The sequence below is a fragment of the Cryptosporidium sp. chipmunk genotype I genome (genome assembly GCF_004936735.1).
Source record: "Cryptosporidium sp. chipmunk genotype I strain 37763 chromosome Unknown contig_2, whole genome shotgun sequence".
Lineage (NCBI taxonomy): Eukaryota > Apicomplexa > Conoidasida > Eucoccidiorida > Cryptosporidiidae > Cryptosporidium > Cryptosporidium sp. chipmunk genotype I.
The window spans coordinates 552057-578306 of NW_027125624.1; the positions used below are offsets into that span (position 1 = coordinate 552057).

General features: G+C 28.6%; 9 protein-coding genes across 9 annotated transcripts; 6 read left to right on the forward strand and 3 right to left on the reverse strand.

Annotated features, from left to right (window-relative positions):
* Positions 1–229: 229 nt before the first annotated feature.
* On the reverse strand, positions 230–2026 carry ELE39_001889 (uncharacterized protein; the record flags this gene model as incomplete). The annotated part of the gene is made up of 1 exon (XM_067345612.1): positions 230–2026. One exon carries the CDS (start codon positions 2024–2026, stop codon positions 230–232), a length of 1797 nt encoding a protein of 598 aa, XP_067199500.1.
* Positions 2027–2619: 593 nt separating this feature from the next.
* ELE39_001890 (uncharacterized protein) lies at positions 2620–3666 on the forward strand (the record flags this gene model as incomplete). Its single annotated transcript, XM_067345613.1, has 1 exon — positions 2620–3666. One exon carries the CDS (start codon positions 2620–2622, stop codon positions 3664–3666), a length of 1047 nt encoding a protein of 348 aa, XP_067199501.1.
* Positions 3667–4381: 715 nt separating this feature from the next.
* Positions 4382–7774, forward strand: ELE39_001892 (FH2 formin y domain; the record flags this gene model as incomplete). The annotated part of the gene is made up of 1 exon (XM_067345615.1): positions 4382–7774. The coding sequence occupies one exon, from the start codon at positions 4382–4384 to the stop codon at positions 7772–7774; it is 3393 nt and encodes a 1130-aa protein (XP_067199503.1).
* A 461-nt stretch (positions 7775–8235) lies between these two features.
* On the forward strand, positions 8236–9813 carry ELE39_001893 (zinc finger protein; the record flags this gene model as incomplete). Its single annotated transcript, XM_067345616.1, has 1 exon — positions 8236–9813. The coding sequence occupies one exon, from the start codon at positions 8236–8238 to the stop codon at positions 9811–9813; it is 1578 nt and encodes a 525-aa protein (XP_067199504.1).
* A 1007-nt stretch (positions 9814–10820) lies between these two features.
* On the forward strand, positions 10821–16598 carry ELE39_001894 (ABC transporter with 2x AAA and 11+ transmembrane domains; the record flags this gene model as incomplete). The annotated part of the gene is made up of 1 exon (XM_067345617.1): positions 10821–16598. One exon carries the CDS (start codon positions 10821–10823, stop codon positions 16596–16598), a length of 5778 nt encoding a protein of 1925 aa, XP_067199505.1.
* An 18-nt stretch (positions 16599–16616) lies between these two features.
* ELE39_001895 (AAA domain containing) lies at positions 16617–18074 on the reverse strand (the record flags this gene model as incomplete). Its single annotated transcript, XM_067345618.1, has 1 exon — positions 16617–18074. One exon carries the CDS (start codon positions 18072–18074, stop codon positions 16617–16619), a length of 1458 nt encoding a protein of 485 aa, XP_067199506.1.
* A 572-nt stretch (positions 18075–18646) lies between these two features.
* ELE39_001896 (Ser Thr kinase) lies at positions 18647–19903 on the forward strand (the record flags this gene model as incomplete). Its single annotated transcript, XM_067345619.1, has 1 exon — positions 18647–19903. One exon carries the CDS (start codon positions 18647–18649, stop codon positions 19901–19903), a length of 1257 nt encoding a protein of 418 aa, XP_067199507.1.
* Positions 19904–19989: 86 nt separating this feature from the next.
* ELE39_001897 (uncharacterized protein) lies at positions 19990–23652 on the reverse strand (the record flags this gene model as incomplete). Its single annotated transcript, XM_067345620.1, has 1 exon — positions 19990–23652. The coding sequence occupies one exon, from the start codon at positions 23650–23652 to the stop codon at positions 19990–19992; it is 3663 nt and encodes a 1220-aa protein (XP_067199508.1).
* A 1197-nt stretch (positions 23653–24849) lies between these two features.
* ELE39_001898 (rudimentary enhancer) lies at positions 24850–25354 on the forward strand (the record flags this gene model as incomplete). The annotated part of the gene is made up of 3 exons (XM_067345621.1): positions 24850–24955; positions 25076–25196; positions 25261–25354. The coding sequence occupies 3 exons, from the start codon at positions 24850–24852 to the stop codon at positions 25352–25354; spliced, it is 321 nt and encodes a 106-aa protein (XP_067199509.1).
* Between the last annotated feature and the right edge of the window lie 896 nt (positions 25355–26250).

Sequence of the window (26250 nt, forward strand, 5' to 3'; positions counted from 1 at the left end):
AAAAAACTTACCCCAGAAAAATCTTCAGGATCTTTCGATTCTTTAATCACCTTTTTCATCCTGAGATAGCAGTAAATACTAATTTCATCAGGAATTCCCTGTAAATACAAGTTTGATTAGTTATTATGTTTGAATAAAAAACAATTAATGTATTATTTCCCGCCAAAAGAAATGTAATTCACATGCAAATGGAGTATAAAGGAAGCCCAAAAGAATGGTGGGACGGGCATTACAAATATAAACTTACACTTGGAAATGCATTGGTAATTGAGAATTCACTAGTGGCGGATTCGACAATTGCTTCAAACATGTCATCTTCTTCATTTCCGATATAGTCGTTTTCTTCAACTCCATTAAAGTTGTCATTATTTGCACACTTTTCAAGGTCTGATGATAATTCAAAGCCATTTCTTTTGCGCTTCCCGCAAGTTATTGTTGTAGAGCCACCAAAAGAATTCTGTTGACCTCTAATTATTTGGCCTGTCAATTTTGAATAAAGAGTGTATAATTTCTCAATAATCAAATCTGAATTGATTTGAGAAACTAAACTATTGAATTTTTGGTTTTCTGAGTATTCTAGGAGTTTAAAGTCAATATCATTGATTCTTTGTATAATTGCAAGAATATAGTGAATGTAATTAAGCTTGGGAATTTCATCCTGGCTTTTTGAGAAAGTATCAATAATCTGATTAAAATCAACTTTATGGGAATTGAGATCTTCATTTACAGAGCCAAAAATCAATTCTTTATGTTTATTAACTTCATTAATAAGATCCTTACAGTTTTGGAACGAGTCGCCAGGCTCTTGTATCGGGACTATAGAATTTTTAAGATTAATATTAAAATTTTGAAGATAAGATATTCTTAGTGCATTTTCAACTAATGAAGAAATAATATCATTCAAAATGAAGCTAAAGAGTTGAAGGGAGTTCGATGGAATTTGAGAAACTTTGGTATCTTTTAATCCATTATTATATGCAGTATTCCAAGTAATTGAGAGCCATTCCTGTAGAATGTTTATAGATGGTCTGAAGTTCTTTTCTCTCAACATTGCAAACTCTTTATACATTTCTGGAGACATATTTTTGGTTCTTATATCTCGTAGTTTAAGTCTATCTTCGAACCTTTTATCAATGCTAATCATCATAGTTGAGGGAATATTATGGTTATACTCAACAACCTCATTTTCGTCTAAATCATTTATTACATCATCTTCTTTCACTGTTGAAGAAATACTTGTAATGTCAGGATCTGTAGTTTGAATTGTGTCGTTTTCAGAATTTGGATTCATTCCTACATGTCTATGTGCTGACTTATTAATTAGAGTATCATAATCAAACTTGCTCACTTCTTGTTTATAGTATTCACTAAAATGTTTCTTTATAGTGTTGTTTGAAAGCTTGTTTGGAACTTTTTTCTTGCTTGACCTGTTAATTAGAGAATTCCAAAATAGTGATATCCAAATATTCAAATAAGATTGTATTAACCTTACGCTCTTTTCTTGACAGTCTTTATTCTTTAAATATGGCCTGATATCACCTGCTATGTACATTGTTCTAGATATTACAGAATTGATAGGAGAAAACGTAGATACCATTAGTTCCTGGAATATTTTATTTGAGCAAAAGGATTGTGATGATGAAAAAATTTCACCTTGATTTACATTTCCCAATCCTATAGCTGTTTCCATATTTAATTCTGTTTCTAAAGGAATACATCTTGGATGAATAATTGTGTTCTCAATCGTGTTTTGATTCTTTATTGGAGAAGAGGAAGAAATTTGTGAATCCTGGTTAACAAATTCAGTTTTTGGTTTTTTAGAAGTGTTTTCCTTTGGATTTTCACTGCCTAGATTGTTGTTTTGAGTAAGATTTGCTTTTTTATTTGAGAGAATTGCAACCAGTTCTGACTTAATTCCAGTTGGAAGCTCACTGATTATCTTTGGCCAAGAGCTTTTTGGGCATTTTAACAATTCCTCGTGAATTTGAGAACTACTTAAGCCTTGAAACTTTGATAAATCTGCCATTTATTGTTAAATGTTTTCAGCTGTTTAACTAAATCATTCCAATGCAAATAAACTAGTTTAAAAAAACATATTCAGTAATTAGATTCTTTCCTATTCTTTTCAAACAAAAGAAATGAACAAAATATTAAACAAATGGTGCAAATTCTTTCTGTTTTCTCTGACTTCTTTCTTTTTTTTAATATTATATAACTTATGTCATATATTAATTAGGGCTTTTAGTGGTAAACTATACTCTATTATTATGATCAGATATTGATTATTAGTTGAGTATAAATCAATATAAAATAACTATTTCAGTCTTTTCAATAGTGAATGATACCTGATTTTTATCAATAGATATATAAATATAAATAATTAATTTTGAAGCCTAAAAGTTGAAATTATTTAATTTAAAAAAGAATTTATAAAATATTATTTTCCTATACCGGTATTTTATGTACACGTAATTTTTTTTTCTTAAAATAAATGAATATAATTATTCACCCGTGTACAAATAATATTCGGATATTTATTAAAAAAAAGCCCAATATTTGTATAGTTAGAAATGAAGCTTTTAATACTTTGAGAATTATATATATGATGTAATATTATAAATGTATGTTAATAGCATATTTCAAACAAAAAAAGTCTTACCAGTATGTGGAGTGATAGCAGGGAAAACTACGGGTACATTTTCAAAGTTTATACTTCCAGTAGTAAGCGGAGAGTTTAGTAGGAAATGGTTTCATTTTAGCCAAAATAGTGAACTAATATCTCAAAAGAGTCCGAAATTCTCTTTACCATCATTATTGTCGGTAGATAAGGGTAAGTTCTATAGTGATTTAGATGGCCATGGAAAAAGTAGATTAAGAGATTTTTTAAAAAATAAGTATTTGAGAATGATTAATAATAAAAACAGAAGAAACGTAAAATTAGGGATTTCTGCTGGATTGATTTTATTATTATTATATATATTAAGCCTAATTAAAGAAAAGAATGAAGGTGAAAAACATTTAAAATTGAGTTTTGGGTCAAATATAGCTACAAAGTATATAATAAATATAATTAACGATCCAAATATTGAAGATTCACTTAAAAAGTTATTTAAAAGAGTTTTAACCAGTTTAGTTAAAGATGATGAATTTTCAAAAGACTGGAGAATGGGTATTAGAAATGTTATTAAAGAGTGCGAGAATGAAATTGGCCAGAATTTGACCAATATTCTTAAAACAAAAATTGTCCAAGATTGGTTGTACTCTACTACAAATGAAATTGTAGATTACATGAGCAGAACTCCTGAGATTATCTCAAAAACTTCATCTTTATTTTCAGAAGCATTCAATCATGAGATTTTTACTGAAAATTCAAAGAAATGGTTGGAAGAATTTATTCATAATTGCGTTATTAATAACAGGAAAATCATTCATTCAATAAATCATTTATTAATTCGAATTTTTAATACAAAGGATATTCAGAATAATTTAAGTGACTTATTTAAGGACGTTATTCTTAATGACAGCACTCAGGACTACATTAGCTTAGCATTCTGGAATGTGATACGAAAGTCTATAATATTCCCAAGAAACTGGTTTAATGGAATTAAAAACACCGTTAATCCACTTAAAAAAATGGATAGTTCCAAAGAAAATGTTGGAAAATAATTAAATTATATATATTTTTCAATATAAATACAATATAATATTTTCTATTGTTAATGTTTGTTACGTGTATAAAATTACACATGCAACTTATTAATTTGCATGTAATTAACAATCTTTATTTATTTCAACAGATTTCACCCTATTATTAAAAATTTATAAATTTAAGGTAAGAATTTAAAGTTAACAATTTTTCTATTTGTCTATATTTGTTTTCTTCAAAATAGTCTTATTTTCTCTACCAAATTCTATTTCTTTTTTTCCAAAAATTATTTGTTTTAATTATGAATAAAATTGCCACGTGTGCACACATAATTTTCCCCACACTAAATGTATTTATTTTTTAAATTAATATTAAATACCCGGTATGGTATTCAATATTAATTTAAAAAATAATAATAATAATAATATTAATAGAAACAATAATAGTTTATATTTTTATTATTATTATTTCTGACAAAAAAAGCTAAAATAAGAACAAGGAAACGTATTAAAAGAAGGGGTTATTGAAAGATAAAGGAAAACACGAGTAAATAGGTTTTCTGTGAACCAAACCTTGTTTATAAGCTATCTTATTCTTTTTAATAGTGACATTATTATTTGATTTGGAATATAATTCACTTCGATTTGATAAATCAAAGTGCAAGTATTTGGAAAAAAGACAAATCCCTTCAAAAAGGGCCTGGAGGAGAAAAAGTAAGGTTTAATTTTAATTGACATGGAAAGTGTATCTGAGGAACTAATCAAATTGCTTCCAAGAGAAGATTTGGAGGATTTGATAAGTAAGTTAAATTCAGAAGTTTCGGAGTTGAGAGACGAGGTTAAGTTCTGGAGATGCAGAGCAGAGGCAAGCTCAAAAGAGCAGGGAAAAGTACTTGTTAGAAGTAGCATTTCCGAAGAGATGCTAAATGAGCTAAATAGCTTAGCAGGCAAAATGGATGTTTTGAAGATCATTGATGATGGGGTTAACAAGGAGAATAAGGAAGACTCTGACTCAATCAAGAATAAAACATTTATTCAAAAGCCTTTTACTATTGCTACTCCTTCAGATTCTGTCGCTACAGTTGATTTGAATTCACTTCCAGCAACAGAAAATGTGTCAAGAGCTGCTGCAAGTGCAAAGTTGAAGAGCATGATTTTGAAGAAGGCTCCTCCTAAGATGATGAGTAGGGCCGATTTCGTGAAAAGGTCGGAACTAAAAAGTAGTGGAGGTAATAAAAGAAATAGTACTTCAGAAACCTCAGCACAAAGCCAAATAAGTAGCACTATTAAGAAGGGTTCCTCCAGGATTTCTCTTCAATGGGGATGTTTAACTGAAGAGTATCCAAAATTTGATAGTACTGTAGAAGAGAATTTATTTAAGGATTACTTTTCGGAGCTTGAGGAGAAGCTTTCAGTTTTAATCAATGATAAAGAATCTAAGGGTGAGCCCAAGCTTGAGCTATTTTCTACTTCAATCTTTTCAAAAGACTCTCAGAATGAGGAATTACAGATTCCAAATGAAAAGTTATTTGATTGGTTTATTAAGAAGGAAAGTGTTAACAGTAAGAAAGCAGTGGTGATTAACAATCAAACACCTTCCAACAGTGACCAATTGGTTTTAGACCAAAATAAGCCATTAGATGGAGTGGATGGTAAATCAACAAATAATGAAAAGAGTATTAGAAAAAAGATAGACCAGAAGCAAGCTGAAACTACAAGAAGCGAAGCAAGAACTTGTATGTTTGGATCAAAGACTAGCAGAATGCTTCAAATCACAATAAACTACTTTAAGAAGAAGCTGCCTAAGAGCCAACAAAAAAGCTTAGATTTTTTTAAAAAGTCTATTCTACAGTGCACTTTGGATAAGGAAGGAGTAAATTTATTGCTGGAAACGGTTCCTGATCCTTTTGAGAATGCCGCTAAATATGAAGTTTGGAAGGAATGTGTAAGAAGTGTTGAAAAATATCTAGAAGGTAATTCAAGGGAGACGTTATTTGAGGAAGAAGAGTTTGTTTACTTTTTGTCTAGAATTCCAAATTTATCTAAGAGACTTGAGTGCATGATTTTGAGATCATCCTTTGAACAGTTGTACTGTGAGTCACTGAAATGGATTGAAGAAAAGATTCGTGGGCTGGAGCTCATCTTAAATCATAAAAAGCTCCCGTTACTTTTTAAAGCTGTAGTAGAATCAAGAAATGTTTTAAATAGCAAATTGGGGAAAGAAAATCAGCAAGAGCATGACAAGGTCAAATTTATCCCCTTATCATCTATGAAAAAGCTTCAAAGTTTAAAAAGTCCAAATATCCAAGGAAAGACTCTACTTAACTTTTTAAGTTCTATTGTTGGCGAAGTTTTCACAGCAGAAGAAATTTCAATACTAAAAAAATCTTCTGAGAAGAATATTACTATGGTTTATACAATGGTAACAGATTTAATATTCTCTTGGCTTGAATTACGTGATGGACCAGAAAACCTTGTTTTTTCTGCAGAGACTCATTCTAATAAAGAGGAAGGAGTAATGGAGTACAACGATGAATTTCAAAGTATTATGAAACACTTTTACTCAGAAAAGTACGGCCAAATGATTAAGTTATGTAACTCCTTTAAGAAGATGTTGAGGATTTATGTTGCTTCTTGCTATTACTTCGGGGATGTTTCCACATTTCTTCCATTAGGAACAAAGTCGAGCCAGAGAAAGCATGATCTTGTTGAGACGTTATTTGAGTTTATTAACAAGTATAATGGAGCTTTAAAAGAAGAAACAGTAAAGGAAAGCGAGCAAACTTCTCCAAAAAGCGTGGAAAATACTCCCAGGGAAAATTCAAAGAGACCCTTTACTACAGCCACTGCAAGTGCCAGAAGACTTTCTCATATAAACGATATGAAGAACATCTTAAACCGCGAAATAAGCTCTATGCCTAGGGAATTTTCTACTCAAAATCTAAATAGCATTGCCAAACCCAAGAATAATATCCAGCAACTATTTGCAAAATCTATTGTAAGAGAGCTGAATTTGAAGCCTATATTCAATAAAAATACCGAGAATAGAAGTGACAGACATGTCAGCTTTTCAGATGGAAAGTTTGAAGCTGTCAATAATGATAGCAGTGTTACTGCTAATTTGACACGTAATTCCGGTGAAATAGCCGGTACTGATGTTGTTTTGAATGCATCTGTAGCAAAAGGTGAATCCAGGAACTCCATTCAAACCGAGGATATTGAGGAAACAGTGGCTTTATCATTTGAGCCTTTTTATGGACATAATCAAGACAGCAACGAGAACTTGGCCTCAAAAGTAAGCGATCAAGGTGGCATAGGGAGGAGATTCTCTATTCTGGAGCTTTCTAAAGAAGCTAAAGAAATTCTTTCTAGAGATAAGGATAGAAACTTCAGTATGAGCCTGAGTTCATCTTTAGATGATGATGTTTCATTTAATGATGATCGAGATGACGATGATGATAATGAAACTATTGCACTTTCATCACCTTCTTATACCCGACTTTTGGATATCTCTTCTATGATAGACTATAACATAGCTGAAAACAAAGAATCCTGTAATTCAATTGCCGTTAAATTAGAGGACAGTACCAGGAAGAAAGTAGTAATTATGGCAGAAGAGTATGAATCTCCTGTCAGGGATAACACAAGGTTTAATAGGAGACAGTCAATTAGAAGAATGTGCCAAATTGCAACATATCTTGATAACAGTGGGTATAATGACGAAATTGAGGAAGCTACTAAAGATCTAAATAATACCTTATCTAGATATAAATCTCCAATGGTTCCTCGTAAAGCTGATCATTCTCCTCACACAGGTTCCTCTCCATTTTCTGTTGAAACAGAAAATAGTCAAGAAGTGGACTTGGAGTATAATCGAGACTTTGAGAATGATAACGGCAAAACGTGTGTCTTGAGCGATATAATTGAAATTAGTAACCCTTTGGGTGAGCAAGAAAGGCCTAACGTTAACAAGGAGAATAACGTCAGTATTCAAAGCTCCAATCACTTAAACCAGCTACAGAATGCTAATACTGACTCCAAATTTCCTTCTGAAAATTCATCCCAAAAAATCACTTTTACGAGAAAATCTGGAAGATTCGGAGGCACTTTATCTCCTCCTTATAATTAATTTGCATGCATTTTAGCGCCACCATTCTCTCTATTAGTTATAAAAATTGCAAATGGTATTTAATTAAAAGGGGGAAATGGCGGGAATGTAGAAATTGATAAATCTAAAAATAGTTTAGGAAAGAAAATGAGTTAAAGAAGGTAATTTTTTTTTTTTTGTGAATGGAGGTCTGAACATAGAATAGTAATATTAATAACAATACTAGAAGTAATAATACTAATATCAATAATATTATAATTATCAAACATTTAAGGTTCTCTCCAATATCAGTGTTTAATAATATTCCTAATAAACTTTGACTAGAAGAAGGTGCAGATTTTTAAAATAGTAAGAACTTGATTAATTACCTGGAAAATATTTAAAAATTGTTTTAATCTCAAAAAGAGCGATAGTAACAAACATAATAATTTGATTGTCTTAATTAGAGAGTAAATAACCGGTGTGTGAAAAGAATAGAGGGGATGCCACAAAAAACATTGGTGACTCATATTTCTCACCAGGATTTGGATACAGTTCAAAGAGGAACGGAGGAATGGAATCTATTGGAGCATTATCTTCAGGTTTGCTGTAGATCATCTAGATCTCTCATTCAGCAGATATGGCATGTGAATATAGGTAGTATTTCAACAGCATTTGAAAGAAGGACACAAGATAAGTTGGTATTGTATTGTTGGGTGGATACGAATGAGCTTGATCAGAATAATTCAATTCAAGATGTATCTAGGAGGGGGTTTAAAATTCCATCAAATGGGATGAAGTTTACTTCAGGTAATATCAGACTTCCAGGAGTGCCTCAAGCTTCACATAATGGAGGGGCTTCAGGAAGTAGTGGTGGTTTTCAAGAAACAAATAACAAACTTAGATCTAATAATAGTTTTGAAACTGATTATACTCCAGGAACAAGAAGACTGTTTGAGTTTTTTTTATGCAAAGTAGGTGTTGGGTGCTCAGTAGTAAAGAATGATGAAAGTGAGGCAGATGGTGATAGGTTTCCGATACCCCCAGAATATGATACGGTTTTTCTAAGAAACAAACAAATTAATCCCCCTTCTATGGTGAATTCAAAAGTAGCAATGGACAGTGAGTTAAAGGCAAATGAATTTAATTTATCTTCAGCATTGGCATTATCAGCAGGTGTATTACCACAGCATACATTCAAGCATGAATATATAATATATGATAGTTTTCAAGTGGTACCAGAATATTTGATACAATTTGAATATGATTCTTCATCACCAGAGCTATTTGCAGTGCCTTGGTGTGATGAATGCCAGGATTCTCCAGCAATATTATGGTGTCAAGCTGATACTGCAAGACTATGTGATTCATGTGATGAAAGAACACATAGACATAATAAACTAGTAACAAGACATATAAGAATTCCAATAAACCAGATGCCAAGAAATTCAGGGAACTGTCCAGTTCACACAATGGATAGTTTAGAGGAATTCTGTACATTGTGCCATGTACCAATGTGTAGACTATGTAGGCCGTCTCATACACATGCAGATGAGAATACTCCTTCGATGATTATGCCAATAAGCAGGGCATATAGGGCTCAGCTAGAACGACATAACAAACCACATCCATGTTTGGATGCAAGAAAGATGGAGTTATTGGAGAAGCTTGAATCTCAGCAACTTATTTTCAATGATGTTCGAGCCAATATGTTTGAAGTTGAGCAAAGAATTTACTCAATTTTAGAAAGCTCAATTACCCAGCTACAAATTGCTACAGAATCAAAAATGAATAAGATTTTATGTGAGCAACTGATTTTGAATCAGCTATTACAACAAGTTGAATGGTCCGAGGGATTTCTTCAATATCTACAGTCCATTCTCCCGCCTGCAGATTTCCTATTTGCATGGCTTAAGCATTGCCATTATAGGGAGGAAGTTTTTCAGCTTTGTGATATTCTAACTAGCAATGAACAATTTTTCCCAGATTCGAGGCTTGTTGGTAGAGTTGATATTCTTTCAGAATCTGCTTTAAAACATAATAAACATCATAAACACGCAAAAAGTGACTTATTTGCTTAAAATGAAGTAATTCTAATCGATTAGAAGTGATTTTGTGAATGATTTTCTTTTTAAAAATTTAATATGCTTTTTCTGAAGAATTTTCTTGAGAAAATTAAGTACACTAGTTAACAAAAAAATTCATATATTGTAGGAAAGAACATTATTTAAGCACATAAATGTATTTATATTTTTCTTTAAATCTATTAATGGAAATAGAAATGTACAGTTTTTTCCCATTCATAGTTTTTTTTTCACCTGTAAATCCACATGCAAACATGCATATACCGTTGCTATTACATGCGTAAAAATTATTCACACCCCTCAAATATGATGTGGACGACCGGTATTTAAAGTTTGCATCTAATTGTGTAAAAAAAAAAAAAATTCAAATATTAACGTACCAAAAAATTTATAATTAAAGAAATGATTGGATTGATTAATATTATTATTATTTTTTAAAAATGTTTTGTTAATTTAAACAAATAGTTGGGTATTAATACTTGATAAAAAAGATAATAAATTATAAAAAATATTAATAAAGTTATTTTTGTGTGATATATAATAGTAAATAAAGTAATTTTGAAAGTTATAAAGCCAGAATAAAAAGTGAGTATACAACTTAGATCTGAAAGGTTTTAACAAACTGAAAAGCAGTTGAAGGAAAAGATAAATTAACAAGTATAAAAATAAGAAGGAAGAGAGAGTAAAAGTTTAAGATAATCTTTACAGTTAATATTTTATTAAATATAGGTATTATATTGTTTGGAAATAATTGTTAATTTACAAGTATTATTAATTTACTAAATTAAAACAATGTCTATAAATTGCAAGGCGCCAATTCTGATTTGAATTGAAGATTATTCAAGAAATAAGATAGGCAAAGAAAAGTGTGAAATTAATTTTTTTCTTAAATAATACTTGAAGAAATAAGAATTAGGAGAAATACAAAAAATAAACTGTAATGTTGAGATCTGACAATAGTACCTGTTTTTAGAAAGTGGAAAAAAAGCTAAGAAGCTCAAATAATGCAGGGGGGTTCAAGCGAAGATGTTCCCAAATTGAATCCCAAGGATCATGGTTCAATATATAAACCAAAAAGATGGTTTTATGCTTTTTCTCCTAGATATTTAAGCTTTGGGTTTATCTCCCCTTATATGAAGTTGAAGGACACAGAACTAATGAAAGAGGAGGATTTACCAGAGATACCTTCAAAGGATAACCCATTTATATTAGGGAGACATTTAGAAGAAGCTTTAAGAAGAGAAGAAAGAAATGCAATTCTGGGTAAAAGAGAGCCAAGTTTAATGAGGGCATTATTGGGAGCATATTATCCATTTATAATAATATGTATTTTTTCATTAACAGTAATAGATGTTATTCGTTTTTCAGTTGGATTTATTATTAAAAGCATTGTGGCAGATTTGCAAAAGCCTATGCCACTTAAAGATACTGAAAAGATGAATTCAGTTATTAATTTTTTGTTGGTTTTTCTTATAATGCTGTTTTCATCTATATCAATACCACATATAGTTTTTTTTCAATACAGGTATATATTTAGAATATATTCAAGTCTAGCAACAAATATATTATGGAGAGGTTTGAAGAAGTCTGGAGGCTTGCTGGTTCGAAAAAGCATTGACAAGAACGGCTTAATACCTCCAACTGTAATGGATATGAAATTGATTAAAAAAATTAATAAGGATGATATCAATTCGAGAAAATTTAAGTTTTTATCACCATTAAGTTGTTTTAAGACAAAGTCCTTATCTTTAAAAGAAATTGAAATGAAGGATTCGCTAAAGAAGGAAGAAAATATTTCAAATTATAATGGAAATGGAAATTTTGATGACTTGAAGAATTATCAAAGTCACGCAATCAGATTAAATTATATTAACATATACAATGTAATGATGGGGGATTTATTTCCATGTTCTATCTTACTTGGAAATTTAATCAGTGTAATATTATTTCCACTTAGAGTATTACTTGCTAGTTATGCAATTTCTATTATATTAAATTCATCGTTACCTAATACAGAAAATCATTTGGGTTGGATAATCAATGTATCGTTAATATCATGTATCTCAACTTTGACTTTATTTATTTCAATCAGTGCAATATTCCAAATAAAAAGTGGGTTTTTAAGGAAGCCATTATTTTTTGCAAAGGATTGTAGACTAGATGAGTTGCGATATATACTTTCAAACATAAGAACAATTAAGCTCTTAAATTGGGAGAGCTTTGTTTACAGGAATTTGGTGGAGTTAAGAACATATGAAATGTATTGGAGGGGAAGAAGATTATGGTTATCTGGGTTTTCAGAAATATTTAGCTTTTGTTCAAGTTATTTTTCACAAGCTATATTATTTACATCTCTTGGATTACTATTTAAAAAATATTTTGGCCAATTTTCGATTCCAGCTACAGCAACTGTACCCATAATTTTTTCTTTAAATACATTATTTACTTCAGTAAATATGCTTCCAGATGAGCTTGGATATGTAGTACAAGGCTTTGTAAGTTTAGGAAGAATACAGACATTTTTATTTTCAAGAATATATGATTATCCCATCTTAAAAGATAGAGAGTTTATTTATGACCAGAATAGCAAAAGGATGTGTTCTAGTATTATTAATAAGGGTAAAAATATGATTAAAAAAGAAGATTTGATTAAAATTCAGACAATTGAAAAGCAAGTTATAGAAGAAAAATTTCAAAAAGTTGCTTTGTGGTATATTAATGCAACTTTTGTTAGGCAGATATATGATGACCCTGTATATAGATATCTTCATCAAATAGGTTATTTAAGATCATGTGGAGGAATGGATCTGGTATATAAACAAATTTACAATCAGAAAAACAAACAGGGAAATTGTATTTTGGATATTGATGAAATTAAGCTCATTCAAGAAAAGTCGCAATTGGTGAATATGACTACTTTGACAGAAATTGCATCATTTAAAAAGAAGAGTTCTTTTGATAAACATAATATTGAGAAAATTCTCAGATATTTTCAAACTTCTCACGAGAATAATTCACTAGGGAATTGGGATTCTTTTGATTTTGATATTAACTCTGAATCAGATTTTAAAATGTTGGGAAAGTTAAATCCTTGTTTAATTGACTTAAACATTAAAGTTGAGTACGGTGAAATATGCTTTATTATTGGTGATCATGGATCTGGCAAGACAACTTTCATTGAAGCTATTCTTGGTGATTTATTTAGAATTAGAGGAGATACTTATTTGGGCACTGAAATTAATCAAGTCAATAAAAATGCTGTCAGAAATATTGATATTATTAATTCTAATCCATGGATACCTTTTGGTGCCTTTAAAGATGTAATATTAGCAGGCAGGGAGTATAATCCAGAAATAATGGAATGTGTAATTCAGGTTTGCCAGTTAATAACAGATTTGAAAATGTGGCAATTAGGTTACAATCACTTAATTGAAGAATATGGCAATAACTTGAGTAATGGACAAAGAGCGAGGGTATCTTTGGCCAGATCTATTTATCAGAATTATATTAATGTTAATGATAATCATAGCGGCTTTATTAAAAGAAAGAAAAGAATTATATGTATGGATTCAATTTTTGAGCATATGGATCCAAACGTTACTATGGGTATATTGAATTCTCTATTTTCTATAAAAATACATAGGGAAAATTCAAGTATCAATAAATACGATGAACATATCTTAGATATGGTTATACCTTCCAGAAGTCAGGAAGATTGTGCAGTTTTCATAACTTTGAATGAACCTACTCTTTCTTACATTATGAGAAAAAAAAGTTTCCAGACTGACTTTAAATTAAGGTTTTTTAGGATCAGTGAAATGACAATTAAGGAGATGACGTATGATCAAGTTTTTGATGAAATTGTCTCAAAATCTGCTGAGAACTTTGAGTCTGTTCAGGAATTCGGTGACTATTCTGGTGAAAATCCGCCAAAGCTTCAAGGCTTAAATATAAGTAACGGTAAAGATGGGCCACTTCAATCTTGCAACCAAGATCAACGCCAAACTCAAAACCAAACTCAAGACCAAAATCAGATACAAAGTCAAGACCAAAACCAAAGCCAAAGCCAAGCCCAGAATTATGCTCATAATGAAAATCAAAATGAAGGAGGTTTTAGAGGAGAAGCTAAAAATAATAAAGATCTTGAAATTATAAGATTAGCTTCCAGGGAGAACAACGAGTGCAAGCCCTCCTCCTCAAACTCTAGAAGAAACTCATTAAGTACTCCAAGAATTTGTTTTGGAGAGAATGGATTGCTTAGAGCAATGGAAATTGAGGTTAGTAAATTAATATCAAAGTCAGAAAATTTGCAAGTTTTAAACAATAATGATAAAAATAACGGAACTAATAATTCAGGAGACTGCAACAGTCATTTGGTAAATAATCCAGATATTTTTGATGAGAACTTCTTGGAATTATCAGGACATGTTAAGCTTGAAAGTTATTCATGGTATTTATTTGGGTTTTTTGGTAAGAAAAATATTATCTTACTGATCATTCTATTCATTTTATTATCTTTATTAATTTGCTCAATTGACACAATAGTTATACTTTGGAGTGGAACTGACTTGGATATGAGGAGGGAGATGATGTTAAGGAGACAATTTGACTATAAAGCCATTTCAAATCTGGGATTCAAGTATATGATGATATTTGTTGGGGTTACAATTATTGCATGTATTGTAAAGATTACTGCTACTTATATTGAAATTAACTCAATTTTAAGATCTGCGATCATTCTCCATAATAGAGTATTGTTTGAGATGATTATTTCCCCACTATCATTCTTTGATTCTCTCGACTCGCAGTCTTTGGTTAATATCTTTTCAATGGATCTTGGAATTATTGATGGTGAGCTAAATCTTGGAATAATTTTAAAGTTCTTTTCAGCAATGGCATCTCAAGGATATATTATTTGGTCTAGTCCTATTTGTATATTAATATATCCAATTTTAATATGGTACTACTTCAAGTACATATTTAAGCCAACCAGAATTCAAACAAGAGAAAGTTATAGATTTTTACTAAATACTTATGGCCCTTTATGCAATAAGACTGAATGTAATATAAGAGGATCTTCCACAATTAGAAATATGGGATTTTCTGAATACTATAAAAAGGATACAAGTAATATATTGTATATACTACAAAGAACTTTTTACTATAGCTATGCTATAGGAATTTGGAGATTAATTCGAACTTTATTTTGTGGTATATTATTAATGTTTGTATTATTTATATGTCCAACCATTTCTAGAATTTTCAATTTTCAGCTTCCATTGTGGATTACAAGGTTTGCACATGGTTTTCAATCAGCTTTACTTTCCAGCTTTCTGGTATTATCGCTAACAATTATAATTGCTTTCCCTAATACAATTACATCTTTAATCACAGACTTTATTGACTTGGAAAAGAATATGTGTTCTGTCCAGAGATTTCAAATACTTGAGAAACAGATTAACCGTGCAATATTTATTGATAACAATAAGAGCCTGTCATCAATTGAAACCTTTAGCGAAATTAATAATCTTCCAAGCATCGAATTGATGAATCAATTCAGTTCAGATAAAGCATTATTGTTAGATTCTGATTCAAATAGTAGTCTAAACTTGCAGATGAAAAATCAAGGATTGGTGATTAATAACATTGTAATGTCTTACTATAATAACTCAAATAAAATATTCGACTATTTATATATGTCAATTCTTCCAGGAGAACATATTGGTTTAATTGGAAGAACTGGATCAGGAAAGTCATCATTGTTTCAATGTATATTGGGTAACTATAAACTCGATAGTGGTTTTATTTCTTTAGATGGAGTTAATATTGAGTTAAAGAACAACCATAACTATTTAGATTTTAATTTAACTAACAATAATAAAATAAGTAATTTGGTTAAAAACATTCCAAAGCAAATGTATGGTCATAATATATTTGAGAGCTGTATTAAGGAGATGTATAAGAGTAACGTTGGAAGAAATCAATTTATAGGTTATATACCACAAAATAGTATATTTATTAAGAATTGGAGGGTTAGAGATTACATTGATCCGTTTCAAGAATTTTCGGATGATGATATTTGGAAGGCTGTTAAAGATTTAAGTTTTGAGCCATTGTTTAAAGGTTTGCCACATGGATTGGAATCTGTTGTATATTCAGATAACTATTCTGATAACATTAATAAGATGATGAATAGTGGCCAATGCCAGAATCAGAGTCAAAGAAGTAGCAATTTACAGTTAAATAGTAAAAATTTGGACCATATTAATCACAGATACTTATTTTCATTGTCCCAATTACGTTTAATTTCTTTACTAAGAGTTTATTTAAATTCCTCTAAATATAAGATAATTTTGGTTGATGAACCACCAATTATTCAAAATAAAGAGAATAACAAAGCTAAGGATTTAAACAAAGCACAAAGAAGTGTATTCAACGTTAGGATTCATCAGGAAAAAATAAGCAATGGTGGAAATAGACGTCAGATCAATATTAAATTTAATAATAGTTTTGACTATGAAATTGACAATAAAAACGTTGATAATAGCGATAATCATAATAATCATCATTACAGTGACAATAAAATCCCATCAATTTCATATTTAATAAACAAGTATTTCAGGCACTGTATAGTAATAATAATAGCTCATCACATGGAATCAATAGAGTTTTGTGATAAAGTTTACATTATGGGTAAAGGTAAGATAGAAAAGATGATAGATTTGAAGGAAAAGAACAACTATGATAATTTACAGAATATATTTAAGTTGATTCAAAACTAATTGAATATCTAATTAGTTTTAAACAAGAACCAGTCCATGAAAATCATTAAAGGCAAAATAACTTTTTTGGAGATTACTAACACTAATACATGAAAAGTAGGTTGGTATAATGCAAGAACTTGGATAATTATGAATTTGTTCAGAAATAGGAAGTGAAGATTTTGCAATCCATATAATATTTGTGATACTTTGAAAATCTTCAATATTGAATATTTTGCTCAGGAAATTTGGGAATATTTTTTTATGCATGATTCTTGGAAACTTTAGCATAAGCTTTTCATTTATTTTATTATCTTCAATTTCAATTCTATATTTCTTACTGGAAACATAATTATCATAATGAATATCAATATTTTGATCATGTTTTTTAGATTGGAAAAGATTAACAACCTCAACAAGCTCTTCGGTAAAATTATTCTTGAATTTATCATGGGTATTATTAGTGATATTATTATTGCTATTATTACTACTATATGTAAACTGGATTATAGGCTCTTCACAGATGGATAATATTCCAATAAATCCATGAAATTGAACAATTTGCCGAATTAAAGAAAATATAGAGTTGAATATAGTATTTTTATTTGTAAAGTACCCAAGAATATGGTACTTGCTTGTTATTTTTTCATGATTACTTATTATAAATGAACTTAAATCAGCATTCCAAAAATTGATAGAGTCAATTACCAACAATTTTGCTTTATTATTACTATCATTAGAATCGAAATTATTTTTGGTATTTATATTTGTTATACAATCAGTATTAAAATAATTAATAGAAGAATTACTTATGATTTGCTTCAAAACACATAATAAGTCCAATAGATCATTTACAAATATAATATTCAGATTGCTGAGGCTTTTTTTAATTATTTGATTAATAATTATTTGTTCGTCTTTCATTTTTATTTCGGAAAAGTCTTTTTGAGGGATTTTGGTTTTAGTTTCAAAGTTTTCTTCTATTATATGAAAATAAAAATCTTGATTTGTTATTTTTTTTTCAATAATGGGAATCAGATGTTTTTCAGTAAAAACTTCAATAGAAAATCCCGAATCAGTGTCTATAAAGTACACTTTCTGATCATGACCTCCCATTTCCTCTGGTAAAATACTTATAGCCACAAGATGCATCATTAATAAACTCTTTCCTGACCCTATAGATCCCATTATTCCTAAAATATCTCCTGGCTTAAAACTCGTATTTCCTTCTCCTAATATTCCTCTCAAGACCTCGTCATTTATATCCATACTGTATAAGTTCTTTATTAAAAGTCCTCTCAAAGTATCATCAACCTCCAATAAATTCTTTTCCCGCAAATAATGAAAATTGTTTTCATTCTCATTTCCATTTCCATTGAAACCTTGATGCTTCCATTCTGCTCTTCTACTCACTCCCTCCAAAAGCCCATCCACTAATCCTTCTTTTTTCCGATAACCCAAATCCCCTGATTTAGAAATGAAATTAAGCATTCCCATCGCCAAACAATATTGCAAAAATAAAAAAAAAAGCCGTAAATTGAGGTAGGGCTTAAGCAATCTCAATCACCAGAAAGTCTTCACTCGTTCAACTAATATTACTGCTATTATTATTACCACTGTTATGTTGCATTTTTCTCTAAAAATTTATATTATCTATTCTTCTACTATCTTTCACTTCATATTATTGGCTTTAATCTCCTCACACAATTATATTAATACCGGTACTAATACACACTTGGCGCCTGTCCACTTAGTCTTGAATGCATGCATGAGTTGCAATTACGTGTAATTAAAATACATGCAAGTAATGATTTATTGTCAATTATTAAATATTGAGATATTTAAAAAAAGTTAAAAGTTTTTAATAAATAATAATAACAATAATTAAAATGGTTTTGAGAAAATAGTAATTATTGTAATAATATATTATTTTCTTAAAGTTGGAATATATTCATTTTAATATTAAAAGTAACAATATTACTAGCAAAAAGAATAACAATAACAATCAAAATCAAAATTACAATAGCAACAACAGTAAAACAGAAATAACAATAAAAACAGCAACAGCAATGAGAAAAACGAAACAACTTAATCAAAACCAAAATTCTTCAGAAAATCAATATATTATTATTAATAACTACAAAGTAACTAAAATACTTGGAAAAGGTGCATACGGAACTGTATATAAAGCTATTAAAACAGATAACAAAAATGATACAGAAATGATTATGAATATTAATGAAAATTGCCATCAAAACTTTAAAGATAAATCCAAATCATTATTTTCAAAAACCAACAATTATTGTAAAAATCAAAAATCAAAGAATTATAATAAAAATGATCAAAAATACTATGCTATTAAAGCTTTTGATAAAGATTTATCTAAAAAAGGAATTCATCCAAGTATACTTAGAGAAATTGGTATTCTTAAAGAATTATCCAATCATCATTTTAATAAATTATTTATTAAATTAGAAGATGTTATACTTGAAAATGATCGTATATATGCTATTTATGAATATGGTGGTATTTCATTATTATCTTTTATTGAAGAAAAATGTTCATATCATAATTATAAAAACAACAAAAATACTCATTTTCATCCTCATCCAATATTGAATCTTCAATTTGGTATTAATATCTTTTTTCAAATTATTAATTCTATACAGTTCTTACATAATCTTGGAATAGTACATCGTGATCTTAAACCTGAAAATATACTTATTAATGAAGATAATCTAGAAATCAAAATTGCTGATTTTGGACTTGCTAGATCAATTCGAAATCATTCATATACAAATTTTACTAATGATGTTGTTACTATTTATTATAAATCACCAGAACTTATTATTTATTCAAATATGGATCATTATACTAATGATAACAATAATTATAATAATGGTAAAAACAAAAATACAAACATTCCAGATATCACTCTTCCTTTCTCAATTGATTCTTGGAGTATTGGAATTATTGCTCTTGAATTATTTATCATTATTTGTAATCAATATAATTTTCAAGACCAAGAACAAAACCAAAATATTCCAATATATAATACCAGAAATAATCGTTATTTAAAAGATAGAAAAGATCAACAAATTATTTGGTCACCTTTCTTTTTTGAAGGTAATGAACTTTCTGTTTTAGATTCAATTCAAAAAATTCTTCATCCAAGCCAAAAAATTCATAATCTTAAAAAGTTACTTTTTCCATTATTTCAATCTTATCCACAAATATTTTATCTTATTTCAGAATTACTTGAACTTGATCCTAACAAAAGATGTTCTTGTATTCAAGCTTTTCAAATACTTGTAAACTTTATTTAAGCTATTAAAAAAAATATTTATTATCTACATTAATTACATTTAATTAATTAATCAATTAATTAATTAAGTAAATCAACTCAAATTCTTCAATTTCTTGGAAAAAATGGTGGTGGTACCGTTCTTATATTTTGTCTTGGTAATGAACTATATCTTTTTTGATAGCTATTTTCTTCTATACCAAAGTTACTATCAATATTATTAATTTTATATAACTTTTCCCCTGTATTATATTGATAATAGTATCCTCCAATATTATTATTTCCATTATTATTATTATTACTATATCTCATTGAATTTGATCTTGACAATACTGCTGGAGATTGTGATGATGATCTTACTATTGGAAACTGTAATATTATTGGATTATTCTTTGTCATCTGAGAATAACTTATCTCATTTCCTTTTATTAACATGGATGATCCTAATCTAGATACTGATGATCCTGATCCAGTTACTGATTCTGATACTGATCCTTGTCCAGTTACTAATCCCGCTACTGATCCAGAAGTTGTACTAGTTGATGTTAAAGCTGAAGATATAGATGAAACAATCTTATCATAACCTAATTTGAACATATTTCCCCCAAAATTATTACTTTCATTAATATTTGTTATAATTTTGTTATTACCGGTACCGTTATTATTTGTATTACTATTCTCAACAGTATTATTGTATTGATGATAATTATTACCCAAATTATCATCAATCACCTTTTTTATCACTTCAGATGGAGATTTTGATGTTAATAATGGTAAATCTGACTTCCTATCACAATAATTTGAACTGAATGAAAATTCTGAAGGAACAATCATTAACATCTTACTATCATTTACTTCGATATCTTCTTTTTTGTTATTATTATTAATAACAACTCCATCTTTATTTTCATCTTTACTTTCATCTACGTCACTCTCCATTTCATCTTGATCCAAACCAAATGTACTGCTTTTTGGTCTCTCATTCTCTAATCCTCCAAATAAATTATTAATATTACTATTGTTGTGATTTTTATTCTTATTCATCTTAATATTTCTTAATGCCAATTTAAACATCTCTGTTGCTGACCCAATGATCCTTTCGGTATCATCCAAATTTAACTCTATAACTTCTTCATTACTATTATAATCTTTTTCTTCCTCCTTTTCTTTATCCTTCAATTTATTCATTTCATTTGTCAGCAATCGAACTCTTTCAGACAAGTCCATAATCTGCTCATTCTTTAATTTAATATTCTCATATTCTTCATCGTAAAATTCCAACCTAACTTCTCTTATTGCTCTTTTTACCAGCTTACTTTTCCCTTTAATTTCTATGCTATTCAATTTCACCAATTGATTATTATTACCAAAACTTCGAATCCCACTTATCATCCCTATTCCCATCATTGTCTTTTCTCTTTCTCTCAAATTCCATAATTCCTTTTTAATCCCACTCTCATTATTATTATTATTATTATTATTACTATCACTACTATCACTAACTTCTTCTTCCCCAATGATTTCTATACAATTCTCTCCCACTATTATTTCTGATCTTCTTCTCATCTCATTCTTTTTCTCAATATCAATATCTTTTCCTTTATTTATTGTGTCCTTTAAATCTTCCAATGTTAAATCCTGCTCCAATTCTACCCCTAATTCTTCCACATTATACAAATTCACTACTTGTTTGTGACTATTATAATTAAAACTCCCCCCATTATTAATACTCTGAAATAATATCCTGGAATTCTCAAGTTCCTGAATTCTCTCAATCTTTTCATTCTCTATCTGATTAATTAAATCATAAACTGAACCCATTAAAGAACTTTTCTCATTCTTAAGCTCCTCGCAAATCTTTATATAATTATTATTCTCATCTGCTAATCTATTATTATTCTTTAATAATAATTCATTATCCTCTTTAAATCTAATATTCTCCATATAAAGCTCCTCATTTTCTTTGCTCTTTTCTAACAAACTTTGATTAAATTCATTAATTATATTCATCTTTTCCTCCTCTAAAGTTATCAATTTCTTATTAAATTCCTCATTTTCACTCATTAATGATAAATTTCTATTCTTTAAGTCATTGACTTCACTACTTAAATAGTGAATCTCTTCTAATTGTCTACTGTATTCTTTCTTTCTTCTATCAATTATTATCTCCATTTCTATTCTTTCCTTATTATTCTTAACTTTATCAGATTCAATCAATTTCTCCTGATCCTGAATATATTCATTCAATTCTTTAATTTGACCAATCAATTTCTTATTTTCATTCGTAATCATTTCCATTTCATCTTTTAGTTCACTATTCTTATTATCATAATACTCTAATTTCTTCCTTAACTCAAATATATCCTTTTCCTTCATTAATATATTTTGGTTAATCTTTTGAAATTTTTCGCAATTATCCAATATTAAAGTATTCAGCTTTTCTGCCAGAATATTCTTTTCATTAGTAATTTGTTCAAAATACAATTCTTTCTTTTTCATTTCTTTTTCAAAACTGTTGAATCTTAGCGCTTTAATAAACATCATTTCTTTGAATCTTTGATTCTTTTCAAAGATTCGAAGTAAATTGATCAATCCAGACGTAATTTTTACAGTCTTTTTTGATTTCTTAATGTTTCTCTCCTTTCTAGTTGCTTGTCGCCATATAGAAAAGTAATATTGCAAAGTCAATAATCTTTCTTGTACTTTTTTCTTCTCCAAATACTTTTTTGTATTTGTTGAAATAGCTTTTGAAATTATACTTGCAGCATCAATAGTTGCTGTTGTTGTGTTCTTATAATCCTTTTCATTAAGTTTTGAAAGTGTATTAGAAACTTGATCTCTATCTATAACCTTAAAATTATCTAAATTACTCACAATTTTTGAATTAGAAGACTGTTTATTACTATTAATGCTGATGCTTTTATAGTTTTGGTGAATTGAATGGTCATTTCCATGATCAATTGATATAATATTATTAAGTGATCCTTTTGATCTGCTTTTTCTATACTTATTAATCATTTCTATTGCATCCGATAAATTATCGGAGTTTTCTGTAAGATTTTGCTTAATTAAGTTAGTTCTTGAAATTGTATTAGAGTTACTTGTTCTTGCAGATATTCTTGAAACAGAATCTTCAGGCCTAATTCCAAAATTAGTTTTACTTTTATCAAAATTTTCATTTTGTCTAAAAGATTTGGAAATTTCATTTTCATTAAAATTTCTATCTTCAGCATTGGCTTCAGGTGATAATGATAAGTCGCAAGCATGATTGATAGTGTAACTTGAATTTAACTGCTCTTCAATATTCAAAACAGTCTTGTTGCAAGAATAGAAGATCAAGTAAATCTTGGAGATTTTAAAGCTTCTTTTTGCTTTTTCCTCCATGATTTTTATTTGTTTTAATGAATATTCAATACTTGTATCTTTAACTAATAATGTATTTGTATTGTTATCATTAAACTTATCCAAACCAAGTATCCATTGTTTTTTACCTCTTTTATCAATTTCATCTAATAGTATACATGGGAAATATATTACAGAGTGTAGATTGATTTCATCAGAACCAATTTTATTTGACGAACTTTTTAGCTTGTAATATATAGATATTTCGAGTTTATCTTCTAGATCATATTTATATCTAGGAAATGCATGTGGCCAACTATCTATTATTTGCATTCCATTACTCCTACTTTTAATAGTCAAAGAGATATTTTGTATTTCTTCTTCATTGTTCAAAGTTGGTTTTGGTATTGTCAAACTAACAATTCTCATTTTTTACCAAATATTATAAGACAAAAAATACTTTCCTTCTTTATAATTGGTATTTGTTTTTCATTCCCCCCCTTAATAATGTCAATTACTATTAATAATTTTCACCCAAGAAATAATAAATTATCAAACAGACCTGACCTGTTTTGCATGTATTTTCTGATCATATGCATTTGCATACCGCTTTTTGCACCACCATAGTTTTCCAATTTTATATTATAGAATAACCCACAAGGACGTCAATGTCGTATTTGCCATCTTTAAAATTAAATTCTGGATAGTTGAAAAGATTGGTTACATTTTAATAAATTTGGAAAATTATTTGAAGTTCCTTTTTTTTTTTTTTAAAGTTTTAATAATCACTGAACCTTTCTTAAATAATCTCAAAATTCATTATTTGCTTGTAAAATATGTAATTAGCGGCTCACTTCTATTTTTCTTTCCTTGGTGATGGAACCTAAGGTAATACTTTGAATTTTATAAAATCCAAACTATGAATTTAAAATCTTTCTTCTATGTATTGAACTCGAAATTCGTATTTTTTATTTCTAGATTCATTTATCTGTGACCACCTCGCACGCAATTGGTCAAATATATTACATTAGAAAAAATTCATTGGCGCCAAACCTTATTATTATTTTTTTTTCAGGAATTATTATAATGACAAACTGGCGCCTAATGCAACATATTAGTAAAAAGTTTCTCCCACATTAGTAAGGTAATAGTAACTTTTAATAATTAATAATATAAAATGGTTGAGGAATTAACCGCATATTATGTTAGTATTGGAAAGTTTGTATTATAGATAATTTAAAAAAAAAAATAAATAAATAATCACAATTTTAGAAATCATAAAGCTAAGAAGCAGGAAATTATATCTTTGAAAAAAGAGCTAAAAAAACTTTTTTGGTTTTGTTTTTTTTTCCCTCTCTCGCCCGTCAAACAACAAGTCAAAAGAAAAGTATAGTATTCAAGTCACTCACTTGCTTACATATAAATTAAGTTGAAACCTGACAGATTAAAATAAATAAATAAATTATTTAACATATATATATATATATATATATGTATATATATATATAATATGTATATTATATTTATATATATTAAATAATTTTCTTCAATCTTATTTATCAAATTCACATTGTTTCTTAAGTTTTTTACATATTGAAGTTGTATTTCCAACAAATTATTATAATAATGGCACAAAATCAAGGACTTCATACTCTTTTATTAATTCAATATTCTAATAACATTAGCACAAGATCTTATATGGATTATGATTCTGTATCTCAAGCTGTTGATGGTAAGATAAATTATTTATTTACAAACAACGTAAATAATCTTTGAAAAATTAACTATTATTTTCATTTTTTTTTAAACCCCACTTTCCTTCAACCAATACTACCATTTCATATATTCTCAGGAGTTTGTCAAATTTATGAGCAAAGCATAAAATGTGCATTTTCCAACTTGAAGGAAGTTACATACAGTATTGAGGATTTAGTCAAGTACATTAACTCACTTTATGATATATGCATGCTTACGTAAGTTATGAATGACAAAATTTTTGATTTTACAAATTACAAAATTACTCTTAAAAATTCCCAGTCGTGATGGAACAAATCGTAGATATATTCCTCACGATCGTAAGTGGATTATCGATCAGATTTACTTAAAAATGAAAAGGAGAGCAGCTAACTAGAAATTTAGATAAGGAATGAGAATAACCATATTTGCATTTTTATTATATTTTTCTTTAACATACACAAACACAAACAGAGACTTTCTTTCCCCTCTTTCCTCTGTGCATCCACCTACTCTGTTTGACCAACCATTAACAATTTAATTAAAATTATAATTTTTCTCCATACAAAATTCGACAATTCATTAAGATTTGTCTTTACAGAAACTGAAAATTGGCTCTTTAATCACTCCTATCCTCTTTTTCCTCCCCCCACCTGTTTCTTCTATTTAATGACAATAACAGAACCAGACTTTAAGCATTTTAAATATATATAATTTATCATTTCTTTGCGATATTAAAATTCTTTTAATTATTTCTATTGTCAACGTACAAAATAAACAAACTTGTCAGGACAAAAAAAAACGAACTAGTATTATTCTACCATTTATTTCTCCGAATCGATAATGTTTATACATATAATCCTTACATATTCATATTAATTAGTATTTTGCATGTATTATTTTTATTATTTTATAATTTTTATGTGGACAAACTATTATCATTTTTTATACCGGCATGATATTGTTTACGTAATACCGGTGTGAAAGTAAATTAAATGCATGCATTCAAAAAAAAGTTTTTTTTTTTGATTGCATGTGGATTTGACAAAAAAAAAATCATATTAATAATAATAATAAATTATAAGTAATTAAAATGTCAAATTGATACAGAGGTGATTAAAGAGGTGCAAGAAGAGATTGAAATTTATTAAACAAGTTTTAAAAAGGCAAAATAAAAGAGGCAGATAGATATAGAGAAAAAGAAATAAAAAGGAAAAGCAAAATTAAGGACTTGATCTGAATAATAATATTATTGTTGAATTAGTATCAAGAAACAAACAATTTGAAATTTTT